This window comes from Oryza brachyantha, chromosome 2 (assembly GCF_000231095.2).
Source record: "Oryza brachyantha chromosome 2, ObraRS2, whole genome shotgun sequence".
Taxonomy (NCBI): domain Eukaryota; kingdom Viridiplantae; phylum Streptophyta; class Magnoliopsida; order Poales; family Poaceae; genus Oryza; species Oryza brachyantha.
Window position 1 is genome coordinate 26910278 of NC_023164.2, and position 10193 is coordinate 26920470.

The window sequence follows — 10193 nt, forward strand, 5'->3', positions numbered from 1 at the left end:
AAGATAATAATCATCCTTCATCCTTGCTCATCTCGCCATACTAATCATCCTTGAGTAAGTTGCGACTAGTACTTTATTTTTTTTCCCTTTTTCTTTTGCGGCAAATGACTTGCCAACATTGTGATTAGGTTTATGCTTATTCACATGGTATATTAGTAATAAAAAATAATTTATGGGTAAAACTTTTACTTGGATAACATTGTGATTAAAAACAAGTGCCGTGGGATAAATTATGATGAAAAAACAAAATATCAGCTTTAAAATTAAATTTTTAAATTTCAATTAACTTTGAAAAATCAACATTTCATTTATCTCTCTCTTCGTACCGTTGATGAGGATGTACGGTCACTAATTAGTGTTGCTACAGATAGCTAACTGCCTATTGGCACCTGCTACTTTGCTAGAGTCGATAACATGCGGTAAGTATTTATGGGATCCAAATTATGTACCACAATATGTGTATTTATATATTAATTTTAATTATTTTAACCATTCTAGCAGGTGATTGTTCAGAATTTTTAATGAAAAAAAGTCAAACAACATATTTACAATGAAAAATAATATGTCAATAAAACTTGTATTTATATATGTGTCCTCAGCAATCTAAAAGTTAAAATTGAAAAATAAATTATGATAAAAAACACTAGAATCTAATTTGAATTTAAGATTAAAAATTAAATTTTGGTTTATAAGCATAAATAAAAGTGAAAAGATAGGGTTCTAAAGCCAATCTAATGCTTGAAAAGAAAATCTAATCAATTCAAAATTTAAAAATTAAACACTGAAATGACTACAAGAGAATTTTTTAATGTTTTCTTAGTATATTCTAAATAAACTAGAAATACTTATATTTTAATATTTTAAAACGGATGTAGTAGTAGATTGGTTTGGTGCAGTTCGTTTTGAAATGCAAAGTTCGATTTAACTTTTGTACAATAGAACACTGTGCATAGAGTACTGTGCAAAGTTTTTCTAATCCGGAAGAATAAGTTTTCAACAAAAATCCGGAAGAATAGGACTAGGACGGAGAGAAAGGAAAGTACACATAGACGACACGACGTTGATTATCTTACCGTAGAGTAGAAAGGTTTTGAGTTATTTTTGGGTGTTCGTAGGATTGCTAAACATTATATTTACAAACGGAAAATAATTAATTTGTAAATAAAACTTTTATATACGTATTCTCAATAATCTAAAAATAGTCTAGAAAATAAACTACGATAAAAAATCTCTAAAAGCAAACCAAAATTTAAGATTAAAAAATTAAATTTTGGTGTATAAGTAGAAATATAAGCTAAAAGATAGGGACCTTCCTATGGACCACGAAATGAGATTATTGGCTTTAATTAGAAATATGAAGATTTCGATAAGGAAAATGAATATCGAACAAATGAGAATCTAGGGAAGGTGAAATTTACAAAGTTAAAAGGCCACATCTTTGAGAAAGCTTATAAACATGTTTCACCTTAATCTTTTAGCTTTTGCTTACGCTTATAAACCAATATTTAAATTTTTAACCTTAAATTTAGAGTTGATTTTGAGGTTCTTTCACCAAAGTTTATTTTATAGCCTTAGTTTTTAAATCGCTATTAACAAGTGTATAAAAATTATATTCATAAATTATTTTCGGTTTGAAAATATGTCATTTACCATTTTCTTTTAAAAACCTAAAAGGGCTCTATAATCTATAATACGAAAACAACAAGACCTACTAAATATATGTACTCAATAAATACTGGGCGTAAGTGGATAGGTCAGGAATCTTGTATTCTTATCCAACGATATGGATGCACCCATTGTGGCATGTACTATGAATGTGAGAGATGTTGTTGGCACCAATGTAATACTGTAGAGGCTGCTTCAAAGTTTCACAGGCTTGGACCTGGATTTGGGTCAGCTGCATGGCCGCCTGGATGGAACGGCATCAGCTCAGCAAATATCCATCCACAAGGACATTTCTGGACTGATCGGGTACCATTACATTACATTTTATGGAACACCGTATCTTTCTTTCTCTGATGCTGCTACCATCTCCTCTTCTTTTTATGTTCAGTTGCAGCGAACTGGAGCGACCGATTGGCCCAGGCGTTGTTCATGAGATTAATAAATTAATCAGTAGTAAATCAGGGGAAGATCCCCACCTGATGCTGTATGCTCGCTGCTGTCTCCCCACTTGCTCACCACTGGCAACCGCTGTCTCCTGCCTGAAGCTCCAAAACCACCAGTAGCCAATGCCTAACAACAGCGACCAAATCACTTGCTGCCTCTGCATCTGCTCCTCTCCTCCTCCCTCCCATGGCGTAATCTCCTCTTCTTCATCTTGGTGCATCTCTGCAGGTGACCAATTCATCCCGATTGGTACCTTTCTTCTCTCCTTTCTTCTTTCTCGGTTCCCCTCTCGACTGAACCTTTCATTGGTTTGTGTTGCAGATTAATAATTGGATGGCACACTTGCATGGAAGTGGAACCCAATACCAAAAGCTTCACTGTTGCAGCCAGCAACTGGTGCTTCTCAAGTTGAGGTACTGATTGATCCCACTCCCCATGTCTGCAGCTCCAGAATTTGTGGGGTTTGCTCGCTCCATCTCTGCCCTGTTTGGGGATCCAAGTGCTACACGGGGTCGCTTGATTGATCCTGTATTCACTTTGTGTTGATTCAGGACGGCTGTCCCGGTTCCATGAATCGATCGCTGGATCCAATTCTGCCCTAAAATTTTGATCTTTCCGGTAATTTGAGAGAGCCGGAAAAGCCCCCAACCAATACAATACACGACTGAGGCTGAAACTGATGATGATGCCAATTGCCAACCAAAGTGAATGCTGCCAGGGCTCTAAATCTTGTTAAAGATATCTAACCACATGGTATTATCTCGAATTTATGCCAAAGTTGCGATTTTTTTAGGTTACCTTGCTCCGGCAACTTGCGCTATGGATTCGCCGCCTATTTCTGACAAAGCTCGTCCATTTCCTCGCATTGGCGCAGCACTAGTCCACTGGATGATGCCTCCAAGATTCAGATGCCCGGATTACCACCGGTCCATCTCCGCCGCCACCACCATGCGCCGCCTTCTGCCGCTGCTGCTCACCGTTGCGCCAACCGCCGTCGCGGCCGCCGCCGGCGACGTGGAGTACCATCATTGCCACTGCGACGGCAACGGCGGCGGCGGCGGCTTCTGGAGCATGGAGAACATCTTCAGGTGGCAGAAGGTGAGCGACCTGCTCATCGCCGCCGCCTACTTCTCCATCCCCCTGGAGCTCCTCTACTTCGTCGCCGGCCTCCGGCATCTCCTCCCGTTCCGGTGGGTGCTCGTCCAGTTCGGCGCCTTCATCGTGCTGTGCGGGCTCACCCACCTCCTCACCGTCTTCACCTATGAGCCCCACTCTTTCATGGTCGTCCTCCTCCTCACCACCGCCAAGTTCCTGACGGCGCTGGTCTCCTTCCTCACCGCCATCACGCTGCTCACCCTCATCCCGCAGCTGCTCCGCATCAAGGTCAGGGAGAGCCTGCTCTGGCTGAAGGCCCGCGAGCTCGACCGCGAGGTCGTCCTCATGAAGCGGCAGGAGGAGGCGAGCTGGCATGTCCGGATGCTCACCCACGAGATCCGCAAGTCGCTCGACCGCCACACCGTGCTCTACACCACCCTCATCGAGCTCTCCCGGGTGCTGGAGCTCCACAACTGCGCCGTCTGGATGCCGGCGGAGGAGAGGGGTGTAATGTGTCTGACCCACGAGCTCCGGCGGGGCGGCGCCGGCGTCGAAGTCGTCGGGGTCGACGACGCGGACGTCGTCGAGGTGCGGGGGAGCGACGGCGTCAAGCTGCTCGGCCCCGACTCGGTCCTCGGGTCGGCGAGCGGCGGGGGCAAGGAGGGCACCGGCCCGGTGGCGGCGATACGGATGCCGATGCTCAAGGTGTCGGACTTCAAGGGCGGCACGCCGGAGGTGATCCAGACGAGCTACGCCGTGCTGGTGCTGGTGCCCCCCAGCGGCAAGACCTGGGGCCCGCACGAGATGGAGATCGTCGAGGTGGTCGCCGGCCAGGTCGCCGTGGCGCTGTCGCACGCGTCGCTGCTGGAGGAGTCGCGGGCGATGCATGACCGGCTGGCGGAGCAGAACCGCGAGCTGCTGCAGGCACGGCGGGACGCGCTCATGGCGAACGAGGCGAGGCAGGCGTTCCAGGGCGTCATGAGCCAGGGGATGCGCCGCCCGATCCACTCCATCCTCGGCCTTGTGTCCATGGTGCAGGAGGACAGCCTCGCGCCGGAGCAGAGGCTCGTCGTCGACACCATGGCGCGCACGGCCACCGTCGTCTCCACCCTCATCAACGACGTCATGGAGATGTCGGCCGACAGCCGCGACCGTTTCCCTCTCGAGACCCGGCCGTTCCACCTGCACGCCATGATCAGGGACGCCGCCTGCGTCGCCAGGTGCCTCTGCGACTTCCGGGGTTTCGGCTTCGCCGTGCACGTCGAGAACATGCTGCCGGACCTCGTCGTCGGCGACGAACGGAGGATCTTCCATGTCCTTCTGCACATGGTCGGCAACCTGATTGGCCGCACCGAGCCCGGCCATGTCACGCTCCGGGTGCGGACTGACGACGACGACGTGCCGGAGGACAGGCCCGGCCAGAGGTGGGATCCATGGCGGCCGTCCTACTCCACTGGCTACTCCTCAGTGAAGTTTGTCATTGGGGTCAAGCGGCAACAGAACAGCGACGCCGGCTCGCCGCCGCTCTCACGGCGGCCGACTGGAAAGGGCATTGATCTCAGACTTAGCTTCAGCATGTGCAGAAAGCTTGTGCAGGTAGTACACTTCCTCTGAATTTGAACTCTGAACATGAAATTTAGCACTCCAATCTCAAGGGAGCATGTTACTATCAAATTGTAGCACAGTCACTGATTCTTCTGCCTTGTTGTTGTTCATTCTACTGACAGATGATGCAAGGGAACATTTGGGCAATTCTTGATCCCCAAGGCCTCCCGGAGAGCATGACTCTGGTGCTGAGATTTCAGCTCCAATCGCCACTGACATCATCCAGCCTTGGAGGATCATTCGAGCAGAAGAACTCGTCGCCGTCATTGCCGTCGTGCCAGATAGCAGGCCTGAAAGTTCTGCTCATCGACGACGATGACGACATCAACCTTGTGGTTGCTCGGAAGCTCCTGGAGAAGCTCGGTTGCGTGGTCTCCTCACCACCTTCAGGATCAGGATTTCTCAGCTCTGTTGGCTCCTCAGCAGCATCATGCCAGCTTGTCGTGCTGAACCTCGAAATGAAGAGGGCGAACGCCCTTGATGTCGCGACGAGGATCAGCCAGTACAGGAATAGGAGCGGTCGATGGCCGATCATCATGGCCATGGCGTCCGACCAGAAGGTCTGGGAGAAGTGTGCTCAGTCCGGGATCAATGGCATCCTCAAGAAGCCGGTGATTCTGCAGGAACTGAAAGACGAGCTGGCGCGCGTTCTTCAGAGTACATGATGCTGCTGTCTGCTGCAGGCCTGTTGATCAAGAACTCTGAATTGGTGGAACTGGTGAATCTTGTGACCTCGCCATCCAGCATTGCAGGATGAACAACTTGAAAGATCTTCACGGTGAAATTGGGAATATCTCTGATGAAAGGAAGGGCCATGAACCACCATCTTATTCAGGCTTCAGTGAGCACTGCTGGCTCATTCAGCAAGCAGCAACGCGATGGCGTCTCCTGCAAATCTTCACACAAATTTTGTAATAAGAGTGTGAGTAGGAATGCAAGTTTTGTAATGTAGTCTGCTCATTCTAACGATCTGATGATCGAGCTGTACAGCGCATTCAGGTGAAGCCAAAGGGAATTCCTACTTGACTCTATGTATCAAAGCAAATCATGAAAAATTGGAATGAGATGTGTCCTGGCTCTCCACATTTTGAGGTGAAATCAGATTGCACGTGACGCGGGAATTGATCAGATGAGAATCCAGATGGTTGACTTGCTCGAATCGAGTAGAGACAGACGAGGAGATCAGGAGACATTGATCTCGAAGCGAGGCGACGGAGAGCGTGGCCATGTGGGAGGTTGACGATGATCGAGAGAGATTTTTTTTTCCTTCACGTTGCACTCAGAGAATCACGGGGAGGATTGGATTGAGGATTCCAAGGAAGGATCAGTCCGTACCGGATGCATTCGCAGGAGCAGGCGCCACGTCGGGGTGGGCTGATCCCTTCCCGGCGAGGAGTCCATGAGCGCCGCCGGCGACGTTCCGCCACCTCTAGATCCGGTTCGCCAGTGAAGCACCAGCCACGAGCTCGACGATTACGTACGGATGGCGTCCTGGAGGAGGAGAAGGAGAGCGAGGGGCGGTTTACCAGAGCGGTCCCGGGCAGGGGACGCCGGACTCGAGCTCGGGGCGGCGCTGCACGCCGGCGGCCGCCGCCCGCCGAGGAAGCCGGTGGCGATCTCGTGAAATTACGGGCTCAGGGGATTAGGCCTTACTTGCCGGCCCATTTTTGTTGGGCCCAACGGTTTTGCAACTGGATTTGGGCCGTGAAGGCATTTCGATTTGTGCGGCCCAACAATAATGAATTGGACCAACGGATTTTCCGTTGTTGGGCCGTGATGGCATTTCCATTTTCGCTGGGCCCAACTGTTCTTCGCTAAAATTGCAACCGGCGCCAACAATTTGACGACATTAGCTTGCTATCATAACGTGCAAAAGATGCAATTGTAAGGACACCAAGCAGACAGTCTAGAAAAACTACATTTTGTAACATGGTTGATCCAATTCTAACAGAGATCTCACTTCAAGTCCAGACACTTTCAGAACATTGGTAGCTGGAAACATGAGCATCTAACAGGTGCCATGACCCAAAAAAAAAAAGGCAAGCTTAAAAGCTGTTTAGAGCTTTGCTGGCTGCCTGTTCTTCTTCTTCACACCAGACTTGGCAACCTGGAGGCTGCGGTACACTGAGCTAAGCCTTGCAAGAGCCGGCTTGGTCAGATCAGGCCTGTAGTAGTTGTCACTCACCTGCAAAGAAAATCAAATAATTAAAGCACAAACCATCAGAGATTTCTTCGAAAAGGACATACTGGAAAACTGTTTTACAGAGGAAACAGTGGCTACAGATTCTGCTCAGAAGCCAAGCGTAACAAGTATTTGTCATCGAAGAACCAATTGATCGGTTGGCCTTCTTATGTGTTACGTCTCATCACAGCAGCATCTCGCATTAGCAGTGTAATCAAACAGGGCATAAACTCTACTATAACAAAAAACAAACATGAGATCTTACAAGTTAGTTTGTGGTTAATTGGCAAATTGCTGAAAATTTTAAGATCAAGTTATACCGATTGATGTAAAAAAAAAGTACTTTCATAGAGAAGTCTGATGGTTTCAAGCTTATTTCTGAACCCCAGATGTATGAAGCAGCTGTGCATATCAAAAGGACATGGAGAATAAATGCCGCCGCTCAGAAGCCAAGCGTAACATGAGTATTTCACGGAAGAACCAATGCAATTGCTGGGCCTTCTTACATGTTAAGGCTCATCACAGCAGTAAATAGAAAAGAATAATGAAGCCTATATAAGACGCAAAAGAATCACCAAAGCACATGTAAAGCATCTAGCATCACAAAGCATGACATGGACTTCCGGATATGCAATGAAGCATTTTTCCCTTGCTTATACCTGGTTCTTGACGGCCTTAGCCATCTTGCGGAACTCCTTGCGCATCACAGACTTGTGGTTGAGCTTCGCTGGGGCATTCTGCCTCTTGGTCTTGCTCGTGGAGAGGACCACAGCCATGTCCTTACCACCTGATGGCTGGATCGTCACGGTCTTCTTGTTCGCCAAGCCTTACAGAACACATCAACCCTAATGTCAGGTCTTTGCGAAGGCTCAATGGACCTAGTTTGCATGAAAAGGCTGCAACGTCACAGGAAGCAACTACTGACCAGAGTGCTTGTAGGAGTGGATATTGTACAGATTGTTGGGCTCCTTAGTGAACTGCACCTTGGCATTGCCATTTCCGAACTGCTTCAACAGGAAGCAGTTGTTCTTCTTGACAATCTCCCAGATCAAAGGCTCCGGAACCGTCGCCATTTCGCAATACCCTACGTCACCAAAAAAACAACCATTACACCAAGGAAGGGAGTGATTGTATGGTTTTTTCAAAAGGAAAAGATAAACATCATATTTTGAAACGGAAAATAATCTGTGAATATAACTTTTATATATGTGTTCTTATTGATCTAAAAGCAAAGGTTAAAAAATAAAACACGATAAAAAAACAGAATCAACTCTAAATTTTAGGACGAAAATTCAAATTGATTTATAAGCATAAGCGAAAATAATATCTAGGGACCAGCAGACCTGAACATGACCACGCAAAAATGTAACACAACGTCCCACAGCAAGTGTGTCAATCGCAAATGGAACCACCACTAAAATCCATCCTGCATCATCAAATCGATCAACTTGGACAGTCCTATCAGCTACCAGATCTAGGGCACGGATGAGGTGGCGACTTGAACATAGCGATGTGATCTAACAACAATCACTCAAACTAAGATTACACTTACAAACTACATGCCGAAAAGCGCAATAGTCACCCAGAATTTAACCACAAGAGCCGCCGATCGAAGCTACCAATTTTCATTGTATCGAACAATAGATTTTAGGATTTCAAGGGAGCAGAGGTGTGCGCGAGAGGGGCGTGGACTCACCGGAGATGTCGAAGCTGCGGCGGCGCTCCGGTGGGCGACGGAGGGGGTGGCTGCGGCCTGCGGAACGGTGTGGCGGCGGCGTGGAGGCTCGGTTTTATACCGGTTCTCACAAACCCTAGGTTCTCTCGGCTCTTGATGGGCTTGATTGGGCCATACTATACTTCCATGGCCCATCATGGATTAATTGATAAACGGGCCGAGAACAAGGCCCGCTCCCGCCTTGATTTGATTACTCTCAAGATAAAAATTCGATCAACAGCAGCATCTTTTCAAAGCAATGTTTTTACTTTTTGTTAGTAAATCCAATTGTTTACACTCTTGAATAGCTATAAAAGAATAGATAATCTAAAAATCCAATATAATTTTCACTTTTAAGAGGGGGCCTTTGAGTTTTTTCTAGTGGCAGACACCATGCAGCAATTTCCTGAAAATGGCACGTAAAAGTAAGTTAAAGATCTCACAGAATGTTAGTCACAGGACTTGAGATAGACTGGAAGGCTGGAACTGAAAACTAACCTGAGAAATAGTAGTGAAAGCTGTGCAGAACAAGGGGAATAAACCAGAACAAAACTTTCTCATGACTATGATATAGCCACTGCACTACCAGCGTACCAGAAAGCTGCGAAAAACTCCACATTTGGCTTACTTCCTAATTACGTAATACGTAGTATCTGATTCTGTTTGACAGAACTGTTGGAATTGATCTCTAGCCCTAAAGGGCAACCTTGACCACACCTTGATTGGGGGCGTCCAACCTAATAGGCTGGTGGGCCCCTGTCACACTGCGCTATATATAAACACGGGGGTGGAGGCTGGCTCGGCACGGAATACTAAGTTTGTCGTCGCCGCAACTCCACCCCCACAAAACCCTAACCGATCTAGGGCGAGCGCAGCCAGTGACGGGAATCACCACCGCCGCGCCTCGATCTCGCCGAGAGCACTACATCCAGTACCTCGCCGGGGCTTCCCGACCACCGCTGCCGCCGTCAGCACCAAGCCCGGATCAACGATGATGGTGGCCGGTTCCTCCTCCTCGGCAAGTGGCTCCACCGGTCGGTAACCTAAACCCTAATCCCTCTTACAACCCGTGCAAATGTTGTTCTACCATGTCAATAGAATATCTGATCAATGCTAGACCTAGGTGATCCCAAATAAAAACCTAACAATGGTATCAGAGCCTTGCCTAGGATTTTTTTTTCGAAGAGTCTTGCCTAGGGTTTAGATTGACCCAAGTGTGTTTACTGATCTGAAAACTTTGAATTCATCTCTGCAAAGATCAGAAACATGCATTTATTTTTTGCATGCTCCCAGTAGAGGTATGTAGTATATATAGAGAGAGCGAGCCTGGAGAGCAAGAACCGATGAAACTGTCGGGAAAATGTCATTCTTTATGTCTTATTGTTCACTGTTTCGATCTTCTTATTTGTTGATGATGGATGTTGTTTTGACCCCTACTGCGATCAATTGTCACGTCCTGGGTTTTACCCAAGTCAAGAATTAATTAAA

General features: G+C 47.2%; 2 protein-coding genes and 2 non-coding genes across 6 annotated transcripts; 1 reads left to right on the top strand and 3 right to left on the bottom strand.

Moving 5' to 3' along the window:
• Window positions 1-2446: 2446 nt before the first annotated feature.
• Window positions 2447-6284, top strand: LOC121053538 (ethylene receptor 3). Of its 3 annotated transcripts, none has more exons than XM_040520778.1 (3): window positions 2447-2522; window positions 2903-4800; window positions 4932-6284. In XM_040520778.1, the coding sequence occupies exons 2-3, from the start codon at window positions 2929-2931 to the stop codon at window positions 5472-5474; spliced, it is 2415 nt and encodes an 804-aa protein (XP_040376712.1). In that variant the 5' UTR covers window positions 2447-2522; window positions 2903-2928; the 3' UTR covers window positions 5475-6284. The 3 variants fall into 3 exon arrangements, with proteins under 3 accessions (XP_040376712.1, XP_040376713.1, XP_040376711.1); XM_040520779.1 differs by lacking the exon at window positions 2447-2522 and adding an exon at window positions 2782-2862 and having other exon boundaries at window positions 2984-4800; window positions 4932-6283; XM_040520777.1 differs by lacking the exon at window positions 2447-2522 and having other exon boundaries at window positions 2817-4800.
• Window positions 6285-6648: 364 nt separating this feature from the next.
• LOC102701143 (60S ribosomal protein L28-2-like) lies at window positions 6649-8763 on the bottom strand. The gene is made up of 4 exons (XM_006648073.2): window positions 8688-8763; window positions 7917-8075; window positions 7651-7817; window positions 6649-6994 (listed from the first exon to the last, which is right to left on the bottom strand). The coding sequence occupies exons 2-4, from the start codon at window positions 8062-8064 to the stop codon at window positions 6866-6868; spliced, it is 444 nt and encodes a 147-aa protein (XP_006648136.1). The 5' UTR covers window positions 8065-8075; window positions 8688-8763; the 3' UTR covers window positions 6649-6865.
• Window positions 7095-7185, bottom strand: LOC121053686. The gene has a single exon (XR_005811230.1). It is a non-coding gene; the product is annotated as a small nucleolar RNA R24 (small nucleolar RNA).
• On the bottom strand, window positions 7429-7520 carry LOC121053687. Its single transcript, XR_005811231.1, has one exon. It is a non-coding gene; the product is annotated as a small nucleolar RNA R24 (small nucleolar RNA).
• Window positions 8764-10193: the final 1430 nt, after the last annotated feature.